Source organism: Arvicola amphibius, chromosome 6, assembly GCF_903992535.2.
Source record: "Arvicola amphibius chromosome 6, mArvAmp1.2, whole genome shotgun sequence".
Classification (NCBI taxonomy): domain Eukaryota; kingdom Metazoa; phylum Chordata; class Mammalia; order Rodentia; family Cricetidae; genus Arvicola; species Arvicola amphibius.
Window position 1 is genome coordinate 52,399,733 of NC_052052.2, and position 23,236 is coordinate 52,422,968.

At 35.5% G+C, this 23,236-nt stretch overlaps 2 protein-coding genes across 3 annotated transcripts in view; one reads left to right on the plus strand and one right to left on the minus strand.

Moving 5' to 3' along the window:
• The window catches only part of Ift74 (intraflagellar transport 74), a 75,655-nt gene that overhangs the window by 36,448 nt on the left and 15,971 nt on the right, over positions 1-23,236 (minus strand). For both annotated transcript variants that reach the window (XM_038333808.1, XM_038333809.1), the window contains 6 exons: positions 22,416-22,475; positions 20,659-20,720; positions 4,743-4,881; positions 4,232-4,294; positions 2,491-2,634; positions 256-296 (listed from right to left, as the gene is read on the minus strand). In XM_038333808.1, the coding sequence (XP_038189736.1) occupies positions 256-296; positions 2,491-2,634; positions 4,232-4,294; positions 4,743-4,881; positions 20,659-20,720; positions 22,416-22,475 (509 nt within the window). The remainder of the gene's footprint in view (positions 1-255; positions 297-2,490; positions 2,635-4,231; positions 4,295-4,742; positions 4,882-20,658; positions 20,721-22,415; positions 22,476-23,236) is intronic.
• Lrrc19 (leucine rich repeat containing 19) lies at positions 7,752-17,907 on the plus strand. The gene is made up of 5 exons (XM_038333810.1): positions 7,752-7,821; positions 12,467-12,553; positions 15,165-15,678; positions 16,717-16,905; positions 17,579-17,907. The coding sequence occupies exons 2-5, from the start codon at positions 12,476-12,478 to the stop codon at positions 17,905-17,907; spliced, it is 1,110 nt and encodes a 369-aa protein (XP_038189738.1). The 5' UTR covers positions 7,752-7,821; positions 12,467-12,475.

Here is a 23,236-nt window from a genome sequence, read left to right on the forward strand (position 1 = left end):
GTAGACATAACAAGCAGCTCTGAATTGTATGTTTTAAATATATAACTTACATAAGCTATCTCTTAAGGCTATTTTTCAAAGCAATTATACCAAGCAATGACTGAGAATTAAAAGCTGAAAATTGAAAGTTCAATAAATATTAAATCATTAGTGTGAACTACAGGAAATATGCCTATAATGCATGTACTATTAAAGTTTTAGGAGGTAATCTGAAAGATGAATGAATATAAAATGTTCTGGTTCAAAGGTACTTACTGTCTCTCCATGCTGGCTATTTCCTGATTATCTTCTTTAACCTATACAAGCATAAAAAGAAAACAGCATTTAAAGAATCACTCATTATTAGACTATATGAAAGAAACATCACTAAGAAACTATTCACATATTCTTGCCTTCTCCCTCTTAAACACTCTTACCTATTGTCCTGGCTAGTTTTATGACAGCTTAATACAAGCTAGAGTTTATCCGAGCAGAGGGAACCTAAATTGGGAAAATACCTCCACAAGATCAAGCTGTAAAGCCTGGTGTGACTGTACACACCTCTAATGCCAGCTATCAGGAGGCAGAGGGAGGTGGATATCTGTGAGTTCAAAACCAACCTGGGCTAGATAGTGAGTTCCAGGACAGTTGGGGCTACAGAGAGACCTGTCTCTAAACAAATATATAAATGAATAATTTTAAAAAAATCAAGCTGTAGGCAAGCCTATATGGCATTTTCTTAATTAGTGATTGATATGGAGGGTTCAGCCCATTATGGACAGAGACATCCATAGGCTGGTGGTTCTTGGTTCTTTAAGAATACAGATTGAGCAAGCTGTGGGGAACAAAACAGTAAGCAGCAACTGTTCATGGCCTCTGTATCATCTCATGTTTTCCTCCAGATTTCCTGCCCTGTTTTGGGTTCTTTCCCTGGCTGCTTTCAATGATGACTATGTTATGAAGCCTAAGTGAAATAAACCCTTTCTTCCCCAAGTTGCTGTTAGTAATAATGCTTCATCCTAGCTATATAACTCTAACTAGGATATTGATTTTCCATGTTCTATCAGGCTAACATATCTTCCAACAAGGGTGAGTTAACAGTAAGTATCTTGAATTCCTCAGACTTTCCTACACCCTAGGGTACAGCAACCAGATTTTGGAAACCCCAGTAAAATCAAATTTCAGAAAAACTATGAGTAACTGTTAGGCACATTTATACCATACAATGTAGTACTTGGGATACACATAATGCTGTATGTATGTATGTATGTATGAATGTATGTATGTATGTATGTTTATACACACATATGCATTTATTAAACCTAAATAAACTTAAACTCAATTTTTTTTAGACAAAATTTCTCAGTATAGCCCTGGTTGTGCTGGAACTCACTCTGTAGATCAGGCTTGCCTCAAACTCACAGAGATCTGCCTGCTTCTGCCTCCCAAGTCTAGGATTAAAATTGTTTGACACCAAGTCCCATATAAACTCAGGTTTAACTAGCAATCCAACTAAAGAGTACTGTCTCCTTTCCTGTCCCAAAACTTTTCTTTGCAAGGAATTTCTGAAGTTTTAGATTAAAATTTTTAAAATTTTATTACATTGTAATTTATTTACTATTATAAATAATACTATAGTGCAATGGAAGTCAGAGGACAGCTTGCAGAACTAGCTCTCCCTCCATCACATGGGTTCCTGGGATTAATCTCAGGCCACCAGGCTTAGCAACAAGAGCCTTAACCTGCTGAGACATCATACAAACCAGGATTTAGACTTTAAGACCATTCTAGAAAGATTGATTCTCACAGTCACTGAACTGATCTATAAGTTTCCAAAAACACACAAGTCACAAGGCACAAAAAATAAAAATAAAAATAAAAGCCCTCAGAGGAGTTCCTGGATAGATCTCTGCCCTATATGAAGGTAAAGTTCTCCAAAGGGCCTTAGACTCCGCACATCTCAGCATAAATGTTGTCACTGTGACTTACAGCTAAATTAAAGCAGCCAAAAAGTAGGGGAATGCTACAGAATACATGACACATGATTATGTCACATATAATTTCATATGACAGTTATATTCCATTCTTTTCACAAAGACACTGATACCACTGAGTCATCAGATTTGGAATACTTCTTTTCGTAGAGATAAATATAAATAATAGAACCTATTTCCAATGAGATTATCTAACCACTTAAATCACCAATAAAGAAGTATCCATGAAACAATGACTAAAATATGCACCAAAAATAAAAAATGAGTATTTACTTCAAAACCATGTTATTTAAGAAACTAAGATTTTTCGACATTTTCTTGGCTCAGTATTTCATATTGAGATGATGCTAACTATTGTTTTTTGATAATAATCACATTGGTTTTCTGCTTAATTCAAAGCTCTTAAAACAAATAAATGGCTGGGAGATGGGGTGGATGGCTTTAACACTTGGGAGGAAGAGGCAGGCAGATCTCTGTCTAAAATAAATAAATAAATAAATAAACTTTCTCCCCCTACCTGCTTAAGCAATCTCTCCCTCTCCTCCATTGGTGATCCCATGCTCTTGTCTTCTGCAATCATTTGATCGCGATGGGACTCTAACTCATAAAGTTTTTCATGTAGTAATACAGCCTCCTGTTTTACCTGGGAGTGTGCTATTTCCTGAGAATAAAAAAAAGAAAACTTCAGTTGGTCTTTTGTAGAGGCAGAAAGTTAAGATAAAGTCACGAGACTGTCTAGTCCAATATGACTGGTGTCCTCCGACAGACAATGGAGCCCAGGCTGAGAATGCCAACTGACAGCACAGGCACAACCGCAGGGAATACACTACCTTAAGGAATACTGCCAGAGACTCATGACCAGGAAGAAACTGGGACGTTGCAGAGTCTCAGAGGGAGCAGACTCTGCTGGCACACAACTCTAACCTCTATAACCACAAGAAAATAAATGTTTATAGCTTTATTAACCCAGACTGTGACCGCTTGTCACAGGAACACCTGGAAACGAATGCAGGTACAACAGCTGCTCTGTGTTTACCACAGTTCCGCTCGTGCGCGCTCTCTCTCTCTCTCTCTCTCTCTTTCTCTCTCTCTCTCTCTCTACTAAAATAAAACAGATGTTATCAAATTCTTTTAGATAAAAAGAACTAGAGTGACTGCAGCAATAACGATGAATATATTGACATTTGAACCTATTGCTTATTGAGCAATTGATCTGTGGAACTATATACTCTGCTTTTGGCCTCTGCAGGTACCAGGCATGCATGTGGTGCACATAGATTCATGCAGATAAAACACTCCTACACATAAAATAAATATTTTCTTAAAAATGTACATTTTCAATGGAGACTATTAATAACCCCTGAAAACAACTAACCTATTCATTTGCAAGGCTGTTTTAATCATAAATATTATACAATGCTCTAATCTAAAAATAATGAAGAATAGCTCTAAAGTTACGCAAACACAGTCAAGAAGATGGCATTAATGTCGGGGGGGACAGGGTCCACTACAGGTGCCATATCACAACTCCACACATGAATCCCATCTGAAGTTTTCCACAATTTAAAAAATAGACAGAATTACAGGATAGCTGTGAAGATTAAATAAACATACTGGTGATATGCACAAAGAGTTCACAAAATTGGGTAGGGAAGAAATAAATGTCAAAGTAGTTCTGTCTGAAAGGGGTAAGAAACAAACATTTTTATGCCATATATTTTTTCCAGTTTTAAAACTATATACATGCCTTTATTTTGTGAACTAAAACTTTTAAAAAAAGCAGAAACAAGGAGATAAGTGGGATAGGAATGTATGACATGAAATCCACAAAGAATCAATAAAAATTTAAAAAGAAAAAGAAAAATCTAGTGTTATACCCTCAAATGATTTGCCGCCCTCCTCTTTACATAGCTTTAGTCTCTTACAGTGTATCTAAACTGCTGTTAAATTTTTTATCTAAACTGCTGTTACATTTTTTATCTAAACTGCTGTTACATTTTTTATCTAAACTGCTGTTACATTTTTTTTTTTGCACAGTACTGTAAGGCAGTGATTTGCTTTGTATACAGTAGTTACTAAAATAAAATAATAAAAAAATAATGTATTTCTTGCCCATCTGAGACCTCTGTGGTCCGGAATGGGAAGAAAACACAGTGAACTTCTGTTAGTAAACTGCTGAGTGCACGAGTGCGGTTAACGTCGCCCTGAGTTCTCTCAGAGCTCAGTGACAGGAAAGCGCTCCGGTGCCTCATACTCACAGTTTCTAGGCTCTCCTTCTTTATGTTCAGTGAATCTAGTTGTTGCTGCAGTGTATCTAATTCCTAAGGAGAAAAAAAACAAATGTAAAGTAAAAATTTTTCTTCATTTTTTTAATAACTCACCTATGAATGTAATGTTTGTAAATATATTCAATTTCTATCTTTTTATATGGCCTACAGCTTATCAAGGTTTTACCCCATTTGGAACAGTTCTTTTCATTAGTTCTACAATCCTTCCCTCACACTAGCAACAACTTCCTCAGTCCATCACAGTTACCCTACCAGTTCTCTGATCACAGTCATCATCAGAAACCTTCAAACTCATGATGCCATCACTTAACATCAAGATTTAAAATTCTAACCTTTAGCCACATTTTCACACCTTCTGCCTACATGTTTTTAGGCTCAAGACTTACATATACATGAAATGGAGCAGAAGGAGAAAGATGGAGAGAGGGAGGGAAGGTAAGATGGAAGGAAAGACAATTGACACCGTCCAGGGTAATATTACCTGCAGCAGTTTCTCATTTGTGGTTTTCATTTCTATGTACTTGACTTGTTTTTCTGGAGACATATTTTTGATAATGCCATCTGCTGCTTGCTTTTCTTGCTCAACTTCTTCTTCTACACTTCTGATTTGTTTTTCCTTCCTGAAATCAAAAGCATGCAATGTTCCTGCTAGTGTATCGAGGATGGAGGGAAATCAAATAATTTTATTTAGAGATACTTAAAAAGAAAATCAACCTCAGTGTGTGAAAGTCCTTATCTCATAAAAAAAAAAAGTATATAAAACTTGATCCCCTTAGCACAGACTTTTCTCTTCTGTATCTCCAAATCCAATTTCTTTATTCTCCACTTAAATGTATGAATGAAAGATTATCGCACAAATCTCTCAGGCCTATGTACATATGAGGTTCACAATCTTTTGGTGATCATATTCGCCTTACAATGGTGACTTTCAGTCATCAGTCAGTCACAAACTTCTCTGATCAAGCAAGTTCTGTAGAGAAAGTTACTATGTGAATCATTTAAAGCAAGGCCACTCTGACTGAACTGGCCAACATGGAGCGCTGCACTGCGATATGAATGCTCTTTTAGGATTTATTATCTTATATGAGTGAGTGTTCTGACACATATGGGTACGTGCTCTCTGTGTATGCCTGCTGCCCGCAGAAGTCAGAAGAGGGTGTCAGATCACTGGAACTAGAGTTTGAGTCAGTGGGTGCTAGGAATCAAACACCAATCCTCAATAAGAACATTGCTCTGAACCACTAAGCCACTGTGCAACCCCACAATTTGATCTTTTTTAAAAAAAGAAAATAACAGGTTGGGAGAGACGGCTCAGGGAGTCTAAGTGCTTGCTGCACATGTGTGATGATCTTTCAGTCCGTGAAACCCAAGGCAGGGCAGACCAAATCCACAGTCTCCATGCCAACTGAGTGCTCTATGCACACGGACACACAACAACAACAAAGTTCTAAGAAAAACTTAAAAAGAAATTATACCATAAGATCAGTAACATACTTTGCCTAAATATGCTTTTACCTATTGCTTTAAATACAGTGGTGTGGTGGTTTGAAAGAAAACGGCCCCTTAAGGAAGGTGTGGCCTTGTTGGGAAGTGTGCCACTGTGGGGGCAGGCTTTGAGGTCTCTTCCTCAAGCTTCCCTCAGTGTGACAGTCAGTTGACTTCCTGTTGCCTGCAAGATGTAGGACTCTCAGTTCCAGCACCACATCTACATGCATGCTGCCATGTTCCCCACTATGATGATAAGGAACTGAACCTCTGAAAGTGTAAGTAAGCCACCCCAATTAAATATTTTCTTTATAAGATGCCATGGTCATGGTGTCTCTTCACAACAATAAAAATCCTAAGATAAATAGGTATTTAACAAGCATATTTGGTACCATAATACATTAATTTCCTGAAAAATATAACCATTGTTTAATAATAGCCACCCTAATAATGCAATAATATAATCACAAGAAATACTAGTGTACCCTGTATCTTAATTTCTACACAGTCAATTACTAATAGGTTACAGAAAGTTCCTTTTAAAAAATAGTATTTTTATTAATTCTTTGAGGATCATATAATGTATTTTGATATCCCTACACTATTCCTCCCATATCTGCCCTCTCTACTCTCACATAGCTCCTTCTCCCCAACTTCTGAGTTATCTTTCCTGCTCCCAGCCCAGTGCAGTCTGTATTGTGCAATTCTCTTAGGAGTGGAGCCTGTCCTTCTAGAGTATGGTTGACCTACTAGGGGTCATTTCGTTAAATAAAGCTGATAAAATTTGTTAGGTATGGTGGCCAATGCCTTTAATCCCCAGTCCCTAAGCAGCAGAGGCAGGCAGACCTCTGTGAGTTCAGGACCAGCCTGGTTTACATAGGGAATTCTGGGCCAGACAGGACTTCACAGTGAGAACCTGTCACAAAAAGAAGAAAGAAAAGTCGAAAGAGTAAGTTTGATCAATATAAATTTTTAGTGCCCAGATCATGAATTTCCCACTGGTTTTCAAAAATCTGATTAACCTATCATTATTTATGGTCTTCACTCATAGATAATAATTTGTACTATCTTTAATCAATTAATAGATAACTCAATTAGATCCAGATACCTTCTGCACACTCATGTCCTACAAATAGCAAAAGGACCTAAACTTAGAACATTTTTTACAAACGTCTCAGAATAACCAAATAAACTATGAAGGTAATGTAACAGACAATGGAAATTCCAATTTACTTTTGCCTCACTGTTGACCAGGCACTGATATTTTCCCTCCGACCACCAACTCCTTAAAATGTAACAATGGCATTTCTACTGCCAAAATTTAGGTGAGTACACACGAGTTCACAGAAATCTGAAGCAGAAAGTGTCATTTATTTCAACCTTTGTTTTTTTTAAATTTACCTAGACACCAACCAAGGAGCTATCTTTTTGGGAAAACTCATTCTACATTTCATTACTCAACACTGTTTCTTCCGCTGTCCACTGTAGTGAGATGAAAGCTAATATTGTATAGTATTTCTTTACAGAGGGTTAAGATTGCATCACAAGGAAGGTGCGCAGTATTTCTGGGGCATATAATGGCTGTCAGGTTTCTAGCCAGCTTGAGCTCTTTGCCCCTGCTATAACCTGGCAGTAAAGTGACAATAAAAGCAAGGTGCCATAAAAATAAGCAAACAACAATGTGGAAAGGCAGTGGAATATAAAACTCGGTGGTATGCTTGAATCTAACAAGACACAAAATAGCTTTGCGCACACTGCTTTAGAAACATGGTTCAAAATACTCTCAATATTTTAAGTCATGAAACAAAATTGTTACTATTTTGATAAAATTTTGAAACAAAATACAAAAACTAAGCAAACTGTTATTTGTTACACTGAAAAAGTCAAGGATGTTAAGAAATTCTAGTCAATCTTTTGCTAAGGAACAGCAGCTTCTTAATCAGCTGCTCACTGGGTACAAAGGTTGAGACAAAGTGAAACATGGTCATGTGACACAGGCTCTCCTGATGGCGTACAAGAACCAGAATCAATGTCTTGAGCACACCCGTCTCTGATACAAAACAGACAAAGGAAAGGTAAGATCTTATATACTTAAGGTCTGATTGTTGTTGCTGAGCTAAAGAAATTCAGTTTGTTAAATCTGCAGAGCAATTCTTGCCTTTAGTGACTAACATGATCATATTTTCACACTGTCTACTGCAGAAATAGTATAAACCTAGGAAGTGGCCAACAGCACTTTACAAATAAAGTTATAGTGATATACAAAGCTTTCATCTACTAATCAAATTTTTAAGAATTTTTTATTTTAAATGTTAATCAGCAAAGTCTAAAGTAATTTTAACCTTAACACAAATTTACAAGATTAAAAAAATTACTAGCTGAAACTTCTGAAGTTGGGTGACTATTATTAAACAGCTTTCAAAAATAATTTCCAATGTAAGTTATTTATTATTTAACTTTTAAAATTCAAAAATCACACAGTAGTTAAGAAAAGGAACAAAGATAACTGTTAACTCTTAATCTCTCACTTCAAATGTACTGTATTGTGGTATAAATATCTAAAATATTGAAGGACAAAATTACTTCTAGACTTTATTTAACAAAATCAAAATATGTACAGCATACTTTTATCTCACTGCCATAATAAGCCAAAATTCCTAAACTCGTACTGGAAACTTCCTATAAGAAGAACATGAATTCTGTAACAGCATCATCGCTTTGCATTTAGATTTGGATTTCCTGTGTAAAGGAAATACATACACCAGCTAGTGGAAATTGGTGCTCTATTTCTTCCTGATGTTATTAATTCTTTCAAAAGACAGAATTCATTTCAAAATAACCTTCAAATTTAGAAAAAACTAAAGAAACGGCCTTATTTAACTGCTCCCCCCCCCTTTTTTTTACTGTCTTCTTTTTAAATCAACATTGAAAGACATGTTTTTGTCTGGGGATTTGTGTGACATCACAATCTTAACATTCACTCTCTGTTGATCTCCCCTAGCTAAAAACACACAGATGCGTGAAGAAGCCTGCAGACAGCGCGGGTTACAACTTTAAACATAGTAACACTGCAGATATGTTGAAAGGAGAACCTTTACTATATGCTGCTTTTAATTCTGAAATTCATTAAGAAGAAAGACATTTCTAATCTTTGTAATTTTCTTTTAGTACACTATAGAAAACAATTAGTAAATGATAAATATAATATGACCCCCTAGCTCCTTCTCCCAAATGGCTCACAGCCCTACTTTGACTCCACTTTATTCTTCATACGTTTTTTATTGAGACAGGGTCTTTCCATTTACTCTTGGCTGTTCTGGAACACATATGAGGATCAGGGTGACCTCAAACTCATACAGGTTCGCCTGCCTCTGCAGAGCTGGGATTAAAAGCATGGGCCCTCATTTGCTTCTGTTCAACAGAAACTCTTCACTGATATTAGTTAATTTTTCTGTAGCCTACTTCCGTTTCTTTAACTATCCTTATCCCATATGGCTGAAAAACTAGCACTTCTCCATTACTTAGCCCTCCTCACTCATGTGTGCATACCACTGAGGATATCAGTACTAAGTTTACCGTACCACAGTGCAAGCCGCCAAAGAGGCTGCCCAAGTATTCCTAGAGATCATTAAGTACAGGTAAGCTAGCTTTCATAAATAACCTAGGCATCCCCTTTTTATAGCCAATGATGTGGAGTACATTGTAGCTTAATTCAAATTCTGGCTCTAAAAGAGTGATAAAAATGTATTTCATATAAAATTTATATTGTATAAAATCTAGGAGGCAAGTAACTTTTTCTAGCAAACATGAAGAGAGAAAAAGAAGAGAAATAAAGCTAAACATATCAACAAATTGAAAGCAATGAACGAGTGGACAAGAACATACCAGCATTGAAAAATAATAAATTCTTATCACCGAAAAGCAAACAGGCTTCAGTAACTAGAAAAGAATCTTACTCTATTTGGTTTTTTTCCTTCTTGCTTGGATGTAATAATCTTCTTTTTAAAAATCTTAAATAAGTATAACAACTGCTTAGAAAAGTACAAGTGATTAAATTTTAGAAGACCTCTAAAGATGACAGGAAATAATTATATCCTTTCAAACACATGATGACTTTGAGAAAACAGGTAGGCAGAGAATATAAAACATCATCACGAATAAACGATGAAATAGAAAATAAATACTAAGAATATTACTTTTCAATAAAGGGCAATTTCTACTTTGCGCAGCATGTCGAATACACCTATTAACTTTGGCTTCTTTTCAAAACTTGACCACAATAAAAGTTAAAGGTAAAGGGGAGTATAAAGTCACAAGAACAGAGAATGGACTAGGAAGTAACAATAATAAGATTTAGAAGTCTAAAAGTTAAGTGGTAGCTGGAAAAACAAGTTTTTCCCATGTTAACAATGGAAAAAACAGAAAAACCACATGATTTTTATTACAGGAATTTAAATTGTTCAGAAATTACCATTATCAGCTCTGGAAACAGAGGAGGAGGCATGAAGTCCTCCATACCTCTGCTCTGACACGTGATGTTCCTTCTTTATGGAAGCTAACAACTTGTTTTTTCTGTGGAGAAATTTGGATACTAGGCCCAAGCGAAAAGAGAAACAATGCTTAGATGAAGCTATATCTGATACACCAAATATTGATATTAAATCACCTTTTACCACTCTGCTCTAGAAATGATTGCTACAAAGCCTTGTATGTATAGGAAGTAATTTAGATTTTGTGAAATACAACTGGCCTGAAAGAAAGGTAATGACATTTGAGAATGTCCTCAAAAGTCCAGTACACTTACTCTACAGGAATGTCTAAAGTCTATAATGCAAACACACAGTTTTTTGTCAGGCGCTTAGTTTCACACTTTACCCCCAAGTAAAATAATAACATTCATGAAGAAAGCTTCCATAGCTGGAAAAAAATAAAACTGGGGACACAAAAGCTATTTATTTAAAAAAAACAAAGAAAAAAGAAACAATAACAAAGGCCTTTAATTCCAGTACTTGGGAGGTAGAGACAAGTAGATCTTTGTGAGTTTGAGGCCAGCTTTGTCTACAGAGCTAGTTCCAGGAGAGCCAGTACAACACATAGAAAGCCTGTCTCAACAAACAAACAAATAAAAGCACAAAGGATGAAAAATGAAGGGAGGGAGGGAGGAAGGAAGGGAGGGAGGAAAGGAGGGAGGGAGAGAGGGAGGGAGGGAGAAGAAAATATATAAATGCAGCAGGATCTACTGAAAAAAAATAAAATTAAAAAAGGTCTAGAATCTAAAGGATATATGAAAAAAACTTGAAAGATAAAGTTGAGATGGTCTCCAAAAAGTAGAGCAAACTACAATATACACAGGAAAATGAGGATCTGATGAAAAAAAATGAAGGTTATTCCAGATGGTATAATACTTAATTTAGGCAGCTCTACAATTAGTATTATCAATCAATGGAATAATTTAGCAATGAATTTTATCAGAACTGAGTGGTATAACTTCCAGATTGGAAGGGAACCAGGTATCCATCTGACTGATGAAATCAAACTTTAAAAGGCACAGAATCATGAATCTGAAAATACTGACTTTAGTGCTTTGAGGACTAGGTAGAGGCAAGGTAGACAAGATGACAAATATTGGGAAAAACATAAGTACTGAAACTTAAAAACAGTAGAACAATGGCCATCAGTATTTTGAGGAAAAATTATTTCCTACCTAGAATTCAATTTCTAGCCAAAATCTCTCAAGGTTAAAAACAGCAAAACATCCTTCCTGTGGTCATTGGAAGCAATGATGCCCCACCAAAAGAAAAAAACCAAACAAACAATAAAACAAGACAAAGAATTCTTAAAGCCAGGAATCTGTAGTAAAGACTATGGAGAATCTGTACATGAAAGTCAGACATGAACAGTGGAAGCGCCATCCACTGGTCAGTGTGTCTAGACTAAGCACAGCAACAGGCTCCAGGAAAGGCTTTTCATGTAGCTGACAAGGAAATATTTAGTACACACTACTTACTGAGAGATTTGCTATAGGACAGCATGAGAATAAATTCATGACAAAAAAAACATGAAAAAATAAACACATTTTAAAAAGCTCAGTTTAGCAAAACAAAAAAGTCTAAAATGTAAAGAATAATCATGCTACATGGCTCAGTAATCAATAATTTACATATGATCATGACATTATAAACCCTAAAAATTCATCTGGTAAAATTCATTAAGTATTTGTTAGAAATGAACAGCCAATGTACTGGAGGTTACAGTAGTGAATACTTGAGAGAAACATAGTAATTTTTATCTTCCACCACTACAAATCAATCTACAATATCAATACAACACCCCAAATTGAATTATCAAAAAGCATCAATTTAAATATATACTTAGGTTTGCACATAATTGCAAATATATATTCTCCTGGGCTTTTTATCTACATATATACTGAAAATTTTAACACAAGTATTTAAATTATTTATAAGGGTCTTTTTTTTTTCTTTTTGTTAGCTATGAAGCTAATAACACATTCTAGAAAAATACTGAGGCTCGGTGTCCACAGGGACTGTTCAGTTTTTTAAGGTTAGTTAGTATACAGGATAATGAAAGGCAATGTGATTGCTTCACATTTTCTGTATTTTACAAGAAAAAATATATGTAAAGGGAGAAAAGGAAATCAGTATGTCCTCAACCTCTAAAGTTCATCTCTTGAAATGAAATTATTCTCTTTTCTCTTAGGCTTTCAGTATGAAAATCACACACTTCGTGACCGTGTTTTGGCCACTCTCTATGCTACTATTTGACAAAAGCCAGGCCTCTGAAACAGTAAGTTTTTACAAACAATAGTAAAAGCGTAGTAAAATATATAAAAGCAAAAGACCAACAAAAGAGAAATAAAGACAATTGATGAACTATTAAAAATTAACTCTTGAGTACCAGTAAAATGTCTTCACAGCTAAAGGTGCTTGCCAAAGCATAGCAATCTGAGTTCCAGCTCCAAAACACACTATAAAAAGTAGAGCTGACTCCTGAAAACTGTCCTCTGCTTCCACATGTGCCATTACATGTATGTGCATGGACACGGGGACACACACACACACATAACCATACACACATACAAACACAAATAATAAAAATTAAATTTTACTTATCCATATACACTAAAATTCTATAACCTCTGAGCAAAAGTATTCTTTGTTTTATAAAATGAATTCTTTTTCAATGCTTAGACAACTTTTGTTATATGTTTCTTGCTTAATATTGTTTGTTGCTTATAATTTTATATTTGGTATCTGTTCCTACTGTAGTTGTATTGGGTTTGGTTCGATCTAGTTTAGACAAAAGGGAGGAGATGATGGGGAAGTTCAGCCAATCACATTCTGTTTAGGGTGTGTCCCCCTGGGGCCAAGTAAAACAGATAAAAGATCCAGGTGCATTCCCCTCAGTCTCTTTTGTTTCTGGCGCTCCTGTATCGCCGGAACCCTGGTTTTGTAAGTTCCCTGTTTATTAAAGCTGAATCTATTATATTAAACTTTTCTGGTTAATTCTAATTATCGATCGACCACCCCCATCAGCTAACCAAATGGGAATAAAAAGCTGGTTCGGGAGTTAAGAGCACACTGTTTTTGCAGAGGACCCAGTTTCAATTCCCAGAACCCACATGTTGACTCATATGTATCTGAAACTCCAGATCCAGGAGATTCAAAGAATTTTTCTGACTTCCACAGATAGCAAGCAGATACATGATGGAACACACACATACACATAAAAATAAAGAAAAAAAACTTTAAAACTAAATAGAGTCCTGTAAATTTTCATTATAAAATCAGAGATTAGTTTCAAGACAAAAAAGTCAGTTCAAATCATAGAATGGGGCAAGAGAGCTGAGGAAATGGTTTAGTGCAAGCAAGAGGATCTGAATTACATCCAACATTGACCTTTCCTCCTTCTCCTCATGTACAGGAAAGCACATACCTATACAAATACAAAATAATAATGTAAAGAAATAAGGTATAGCTTAGGGATAGAGCTTAGTGGGAGAGCTTTTGTTTAATACCCTGGAATCAATCCCAATTCTGCCAGAAAAAAATTTTAAGCAACTAAGTCAGTTGTGTTGACATATACCTGTAATCCAGAGTGTATTAGCATGAGGCAGGATGATCAGGAGTTAGCCAGCTCATGCTATATACTGGAACCCTATTGCAAACAAAACCAACATCAAAACAAACAACCCTCCATGTCAATCAACAAAACTCGTAAAATGTAAGAAATGCTCACTGATACAACTTACCACCATGCAACCGCATTATTTCAACGGCAGAGCCTAACAAGAACTATTTATTCGATGCATAGTTACTAATGTGGGAATCATGTCTTAAATTACAGCTCATTAATAATCATGATTTTATTTTTATATTGTTTTGAGACAATAATGTAAACCAGGCTGTCCTTGCTTCTACCTGTGCTTAAAAACTGTATATCACCACATCCATCATGGTTCTGTATTTGATAGAAAACAATTATTTACTTTTAAAATACCAAAATTTTGTGCTGCCATACCAATGGAAATTGCTGGGCATTGATTTATCTAATATTTCTAAGTATATGATGGTATCTCCACAAACTTCCAACTTCCCCCTATATATCTATCTTGCATGCTAACATCAAATAAAGTTTTAGTCTGTTTTAATTTTTAAAAAAACCTGTATAGCCAAGGTTGGCCTTGAACTTGTCAGTATCCTGCCTCAATCTCCCCAAGTGCAGGGATCACAGGCATGTGCCAACATTCCTGGTTAAGTAAGTCATGAAAACTGCTATTTCCCTTATAATTCTATAAGAGAAATAGAGAAATACTGTTTCTGTAATGCTTATATAGTAAACAGGTAGAAGACACCTATGGAACAAAGTACTCTCCTTGTGTGGTTGTACCATAATTCCTTAATCTTTAATATTTCATCTTCATAAAGAACTATGTTTGCTTTCTTTTTCAGATTAAAGTATAATTTTTTTCCAGAATTTTTTTATTCAATATCTCATCTTGGATATGTTTTTTTGTTTTGGGTTCTCTCTTTTTTTTTTTTTGGTATTTTTGAGACAGAGTTTCTCTCACCCTCACTACCTTGCTCATATTTCCTTTCTATCTTTCTTTCCTCCTCCTCCCTCCTCCTCCTCTTCCTCCTCCTCCTCTTCCTCCTCCTCCTCTTCCTCCTCCTCCTCCCTCCACCTACCCCGAGACAGGGTTTCTCTGTAGCTTTGGTACCTGTCCTGAAACTAGCTCTTGTAGACCAGGTTGGCCTCAAACTCACAAAGATACTCCTGCCTTTGCCTCCTGAGTACTAGAATTAAATGCGTGCACCACCAACACCCAGCTAACTTTAATCTCTTCTGTTAGAATTTTTCCTGATTAAAACATTTCTATTTTTTTTTTCTTTTCTAGGAAGTCAAATGTAATTTCACCAGAAGGAATTATTCCTTTATTCCAGAGGGTATCAGTAACAGTGTTACCATCCTTGATCTCAGTTATAACCAGATCACTCTGAATGCTTCGGACATCAGGGTGCTACAGATGTATTCTTTACTCACTGAGCTCTACTTGATGGAGAACAGCATTACTGCCATACACAATAATAGTTTCAGTAATCTCTCCAACCTAGAAATTTTAAACATCTGTGGAAATTCCATCAGTGTAATTGAACAAGGCTCATTTGTTGGCTTGAGTAAAGTAAAACAGTTATATCTTTGCCAAAACAAAATATTACAACTGAATCCCAACACATTTGTACCTCTATTGAACCTGAGAGTTCTGAATCTGCAAGGCAACTTGATAAACCACTTTGATGCCCCACAACTATTTCATCTGGAGCTGCTAACGTTGGATGGAAATCCATGGAACTGCACCTGTGGTCTACTCCAGCTGCAGAACTGGCTGAACAAGTCTAATGTGATATTAGGTAAGCAAGAAGACAATGTGACTTCGATGGCTTATGTCAGAACTGGAACAGATCAAAGAAAACAGCTGGGCTGGAAGTACTGCTCATCGGTAGACTCAGGCCTTGAACTTCATCTTTAGCTCAGTTAAAAATAAACCAATACCAAACCAAAACAAAAAATAAAAAAAAAGCAAAAATACCACCTGGAAGAAACTGCAGAATAGACATGCGCTCAGCCTACCTGGCAGAGGGTGATAATTTAAACAATAGTATATGCAAGTAGTATTAAACATGCAGAGTCATTACGTAATGATACGTGTCAGGTGTGGTAGTGTATACCTTTAATTCTAAAGTTTGGTAGGCAGAGGCAGAAAGAATTCTTTGAGTTCCAGGCAAGCCAGGATTACACAGTGAGATCCTAGCTTAAAAAAAGATTAACTTTTCTTCAAGTACTTCCTGTCTATTCTTTAGGGTACTGTACCACAAAATACACAAAAAGAGGTCCCTTTGGTTGGTTAGTTATTTGTTTTCCAGCACTAGGGCTTGAACTGAAGGTGTTGTCTGATTTTTTTAACTACACATGATACTCTGCTTGGGATCCAGATTATAACAATAATCTTAATCATGAAACTTTCTAACATACAAACTACAAAACTTCAATTAAGCTGTATGACAGGAATATGCATCAACACTCATACAAACTCACCAAGCATTCTTTTCTTATAATAAATTTTTTTGTTTCATTTATTTTATATTTTGTGTTTAAGTGTTCTGCCTAAGTGTATGTGCACCATGTGTGTACCTGGTACCTGCGAAGGTCAGAAGAGGGCACTGGATCCACCAGAACTAGAATTAAGGATGATCATGCACAACCATGTGAAAGATGGAAATTAAACACTGATTCTCTGCAAGAGTAGCAGTACTTTAACTACTGAGATACCTTTCCAGTCCTTCTTATTATCTCTCTATGAAGCCCAACTTATCAAAACTTCTATATCAACATTATGTTATGAGCCACTTCTATTGTCAATAATACATCTTAATTTATTTCTTTACCAGAAAACGAGAATGTCACCACGTGTAGCTACCCAGATGAACTAAAGCGCTACAGCATTAAGTCAGCACCCTTCACTGTTGAGTGCCACTCTAAATTTATTTCCACTATAACTGAAGATCTGTATATTAATTTTCCATCCATTGGGAATTCAACTTCTAATAGCTCTTTAAAAAACTTAACACGGAACTCAGGTAATGTACTGGTTTTGAGCACTACTATTGCTGAATGTGTCAGACTAACCACACAGCTCTCCTTGTCTTTCACTATTTTGCGCTTCTATGAACAATGTAAAAGAACAATTCATCTCAGTGAAGGTTTACAAAATACTGGAATTCCAACTGAGGCTCTACTATATATTATTCATATGAAATTGTGTATTAGTTAGCTATTTTACTAGTCAAGACACCACACTTCACAAGTATAAGTTAATGGTTTCATGTGAACTAGTAACAATACCTGGTTTTTAGTATGGGCTACTGCATAAGCATGAGAGCATATACAAGTCTGTACACAAAATTCATTTATGTGTCAAAAATACCACATGCATGTGGTCTGAAAATAATTTTATACAGTACTTTTGGGGCATCTGTGTTTTTACGGTGGCCTATCCCTTGAGGACTGTTATGAAATTTCCACCTGTGAAATCATTGTTAGTGCTCAATCAGTTAGTTTTAGATTTTGGAGCTTCTTGGGTTTTTTAACTAGGATTGCTCAACCTTTAGCCATTTTGAAAACAATGTTCTTTGACCATAGTTTTCTTAAGTGTATTAGTAATTTTAATTCAAAGAAAACTGTAAAGTATGTTCCTTTCTAACACTGTTCGACTTTTGTCAACAAAATCTCTCTCTTTCTCTTCTATTTAAGAACATGAACCTCTTGGAAAAAGTTGGGCTCTCCTTGTTGGTGTTGTCGTCACTGTACTGCTAACGTCACTCCTCATCTTTATTGCTATCAAGTGTCCAATATGGTATAATATTCTGCTTAGTTACAGTCATCATCGCCTGGAAGAGCATGAAGCAGAAACCTACGACAATGGTCTTACTAGAAACCCAAGCTCCCTTTCACAAATAACAGATACAAACTCTGAAGACATTACAGTAATATTCGAACAAATGCATTCATTTGTGGAGAATGATGATGGTTTTATTGAAGACAGATATATAGATATCAATGAGGTACAAGAAGAAAAATAATTTATCATGTTGAAAATTTGAAAAAATATTATTAGTCTACTTATAGCTTAGACAAAAAGATTCTTATTTGCAAAAAAACTATAACAAGCAGACCATCACATTAATCAGCACCTTATGTAAATATCATACAATTTTTTTGGTGTATTGCACAAGCAAGTCAAATGCAGTAACTCATACTCTGGTTAGCTAAAAGCTCGATAATTTATCTACACCACCACCACTTACTAGTGCCAGGAGTATTCAGAAAACCACAAACTGGTAAAAAAAAAAACAAAGCCTAAGAATGATTATTTACTAACTAAAATGAACAGATTCTGAAATTATACTAAAATTTTAACCAATAAAGGAATATAAAATTTAGATTTATATCATCAAAGTGAGGATCTTTGACTATAGTAATTAGTCTAATGCTCACAAATGAATCCACTACATGGAGACTATTTTTTAATGCTGCCTGAACCTAAAAAACAGTTTTCTTAAAAACTGGCAGCAATTTAAAGCATAAGCACAATGTTTAGGAATAATCCCTAATAATCACTACCAATTTTGACAGTGGTTTTTAGGAAGGGTTCCATATACAATTGCTATTTTCAACATTGCAATGGCTTCTAAACTGAGCATCACCACTACTCATGAATTTTCTTTTAAAACACACATTTCTGTATCTCTTTTGGGAGATTATTTTTCAAATCATTCTGAGCTAGAGCTGAGGAATACTTAGGTATTCCACACATATCTGTTTGTGTTTCAATAAACAGAGCAATGCTTCCCAAATTGTTTTCTAAAACACTGATTTTCCACAATGACACTGACAAGCATTTACAGAAAAAGAAAAAGGTACCTAGTCAACTTACCAAAAGAATCTGAATTTAAACAAGGTGAACTAGGATTCTTTCCTTTAGTAATGATATAGATTTTACTAAGCTGAGGTGTTCTCTGATAACTCAGAGTAAAATACTGAGTTTTGAAGACCATTTACATAGCATGTGGAAGACCCTGGGTTTTTACTCCCACATATACACATACATGTACACACACACACACACACACACACACACACACACACACAAAGAAACTTTAAAATTTACTTGACAACCAAACCCTTCCTTGGAAATATAGCTAAAAGCTCACAGCACATTAAAAGACCAAAGGACACACTCTGGAAACACTAGCCCTAAATAGCAAGGGTCTATTTAAAGCAAAATGTTTACCAATCCTCATATAATGGATTAGCTGCGAATGTAATCTGAACCACTTACCAGTTTAAAGAGTGCAATCAAAAATTAGCAAAGTCTGTGATTTACCATTCTATATGTGCGAAACTCAATGTATTTATCTGATTACTTTAGAGATAAGGTTATGACAAAACACTCAACTTTTGAACTTTACTTGTGGATGAAATATATAACATATTTCCTATGATTTTCGTCATCCACATATATAGAAGAGGACAGTGACTACAGTTGAAGATGGAGCACGGCTGGAAATGTGTTGACAAAACTTGGAATTAGATACATGGGCATACAATGCTCTGATTCTGATGTTCCAATTCCTAGTAATAAAGATATTCAAAAAATGTACATGATAACATCTTACAAAAGACTAGTAATGTAGATCGGTTATATAAACAGTGCCGACAAGATAGCTCAGCAGTTCAAAGTCCATGCACCAAAGCCTGACAATCTGAGTTCAATCCCCAGACCAACATGGTGGACAGAGAGAATCAAGTTGTCCTCTGAGCGCCACATGTAGACTATGATACAAGTGTACCAACACACATATACATACATATACACACACACACACACAATAATAAAATTAAAAAATTTTAAAGGTTATATAAATAGTACATTCAGTTGGAATGTTCACAGATGGAAAATAAAATATATTCCTTGAGCCAAATGACTTCTGTTAATACATATTTTATTATGTTTATAGTAACACATATGCCAACTGTGGTTCTTTTGGTTTGTTTGTTTGTTTGTTTTGATTTGCTTTTTTTATTGAAACAAAGTTTCTCTGTGAAACAGCTCTGCCTGTCCAGGACCTCACTCTGTAGACCAGGCTGGCCTTGAACTCATAAGAGATTCCCCTACCTCTGCCTCCCAAGTGCTGGTATTAAAGTTGTGCACTAACACGCTCAGCCCAGGTGTGGATCTTATCTGTAGTCCCAGCACTCAGGAGGCTGAGCCAGAAAGATTCTTGTGAGCTTGAGGTAGCCTACACTACAACTAAGATGTTGCTTCATAAGAATCCAACAATTAAAGCGGGGCGCTGGTGGCGCACGCTTTTAATCCCAGCACTCGGGAGGCAGAGGCAGGCGGATCTCTGTGAGTTTGAGACCAGCCTGGTCTACAAGAGCTAGCTGCAGGACAGCCTCTAAAGCTGCAGAGAAACCCTGTCTCGAAAAACCACCACCACCACCACCACCAACAACAACAACAACAAAAAGAATCCAACAATTAATTAATTAAGAGTAAATTAAGAGCCGGGCGATGGTGGCGCACGCCTTTAATCCCAGCACTCGGGAGGCAGAGGCAGGCGGATCTCTGTGAGTTCGAGACCAGCCTGGTCTACAAGAGCTAGTTCCAGGACAGGCTCTAAAGCCACAGAGAAACCCTGTCTCGAAAAACAAAAAAAAAAAAAAAAAAAAAAAAGTAAATTAAGAGAAAAGGTTAAAAATTTTATAAGGAAATAAATGACTCACAAGTTAAACCATCTACCAAAACTCATTTATGAATGTGAACTTACGCTTGTCTTTCGGTAAATATGACATCCATACTCTGTGTTTCTCGATCATTTTGAGCTTTAAGCTGTGCAAACAGTTAACATAGAAGTTAGTCATTAAAAAAGATAACCATCAAACCAAACTCTCTTTGTAAAGGTTACTCTAGCAACAAACTAAATGACATTATTGTAATAATGACAAATACAAAAATTAGAAGAAAAATGAATCTTTCATCTAACAAAGAACACCATCAGTTAACTTAGTCCTTTATATTGATATTATAAGTTCTCATCAAAATAATTCATTTTTCTTTAGTGATCTGTCCAATAATTAAAATTAAAATTAATTTATGTAAAAAAAATTTAAAAAACAAACTGTATGTTCAATAAATACTTGATTAGTCATATGCTGAATTTAGAATCAATGTAATTTTGTTCTTAAATTTTTCATGATTTCCTAAGTACTCCTAGATGACTGTTATGTACACAGACCTGAATCTGGATCCACCCCAAATTAAAAAAAAAATACTTTTCAAAGTTTCCTATATTTATTTCTAGCAATAAAATTTATTTCTAAGTTTGTAAAACTAAAAATAATTTAATTTAGTTATTTAGAATTAATTTTAAAAATTCTGGATTTTTTTAGACAGGATGATGCTGGGCATGCCATTAATCCCAGCACTTAAGAAGCAGAAGTAGGCAGATATCTGAGTTTGAGGCCAGCCTAGTCTACTGAGGGCTTCCAGGACAGCTAGGGCTGCACAGGGAAACCCTGTCTCAGGGGAAAAAAAATGCTGTTTTCACAGAATTCTTTGATCATATAAGTAAATTATAAACTAAAGAATATTATTGTATTTTACTCAAATATTTAAAATGAAAATAAGTTAAATATTAACATGAACACTGAACACAAGTTCTCATTTACCAAAATCAATAGTATAGCTATGCCTGGTATCATAGCCAGTCCTTTTTCTCCTTGCTATAAGAACTATGAGGAGGTGCTGGAGAGATGGCTCAGCAGTTAAGAGCACTTGCTGTTCTTCCAGAAGACTTCTGTTCATTTTCTAGCACCCATGTGGAGGCTCACAGCCATCTGTTATTCTAGTAGTCCCAGGCAATTTGATGCCTTCTCTGGCTTCTGAGGGCTCAGGGCACAGACATATAGGCAGATAAAACATACACGCACTTTAATTCACTCAAAAAAAAAAAAAAAAAACTATAAGAAAACTTTTAAAGATATTATTTCCAGGGCTGGAGAAATGGCTCAGAGGTTAAGAGTGCTGCCTGCTCTTCCAAAAATCCTGAATTCAATTCCCAGCAACCACATGGTGGCTCACAACCATCTGTAATGAGATCTGGCGCCCTCTTCTGGCCTGCAGACACACATACAGACAGAATACTGACAATACTGTTTACAAAATAAACAAATCTTTAAAAAAGATATTATTTCCATTGAATTTTAATTCCATTTAAAAAATTAAAACCTAAGGAAACATTTTTTAAAAAAAGAAGTTATGAACCAAAATATTATTAATATATACCCAAGCAATATAGATGGTTCTTCCCTAGCTTTATTGAGATATTAAAATATTTACTCCAACAGCAATAGGGATATTAAAAAACAATAAAAAGTGCTTAATCATAATTGTAATGCTTATGATCAGAGTTATAACCACCTCTAATGGCCATAAAAGGTTTTACCAAACTACTTCTAGATAAATGTTTTATTTTAGAGGATATGATTTATATACAATTATTACTTATATTTGTATATTTCTTACCATGTTGTAATCATTCATAACTTCTTCCATTTCAGTATTGGTATTGAGTTTATCTACCAACTAAAAGCAAAAATATAACAAAAAAAAAGCACCATTTGGTTAGCCTTAATAAATTTTAGGTAAGTTTGAATAACATAACTATTTTCATAAATAGCTAGTCATTTCAGTGTTAATACTATCAAGTGTCTTACTTTCTAAAAAAAAAAATAGCGAGCCACATTAAAAAACAATATTGAAAACCTAACATACTCTTCATTTGGCCAGTAAGTGAGAAGTGATGAATTACTGTTCCTTTAAGAACACTGAAGAGCTTTCTCTGCTTTGAAATGACCAAGTTTACAAAGGTCTGAAACAGAAAAAAGCAGCGTTGGAAATTATCTGTCACTTGAATTGTTCCCCTCCTGGAAACATTAACTGTTTTAGAAATTTATAGCAGTGAAAAGGCAAAACAACTTTCTTTCCCATAAATTTATTTTATAAAACAGAACACTAGTAAATCTAATTCTTTTTTTTTTTCTCATGGTTTATTTTTTTTTTTATTTAAAAATTTCCATCTCCTTCCCTCCTCCTCCCCCCTCCCTCCCCTCCTTCTCCCCTTTCTCTCCCCTCCTTCTCCCCCTTCCCTCCCCTCCCCTCCAATGTCCTGCTGTTACAGAGGATGTGAGTTCAGGTCCTAGCACCCACATCAAGCAGCTTTAAGTGCCCCTGTCTCCAGGGAATCAACACTATCACCTCCTTTGGGCCTCTGAGGGTAATGGTACTCATGTGCATACACATATACACATAATTAAAAGTAAAGCAAAATCTTTAAAACAATAAAC

Excerpts from the sequence above, each read along its gene's own strand:
- Lrrc19 (XM_038333810.1), top strand. The coding sequence starts at position 12,476 with ATGAAAATCACACACTTCGTGACCGTGTTTTGGCCACTCTCTATGCTA. Across the intron at positions 15,679-16,716 it reads CAAGTCTAATGTGATATTAG|AAAACGAGAATGTCACCACG; the intron begins GTAAGCAAGAAG and ends TTTCTTTACCAG. Across the intron at positions 16,906-17,578 it reads AAACTTAACACGGAACTCAG|AACATGAACCTCTTGGAAAA; the intron begins GTAATGTACTGG and ends CTTCTATTTAAG.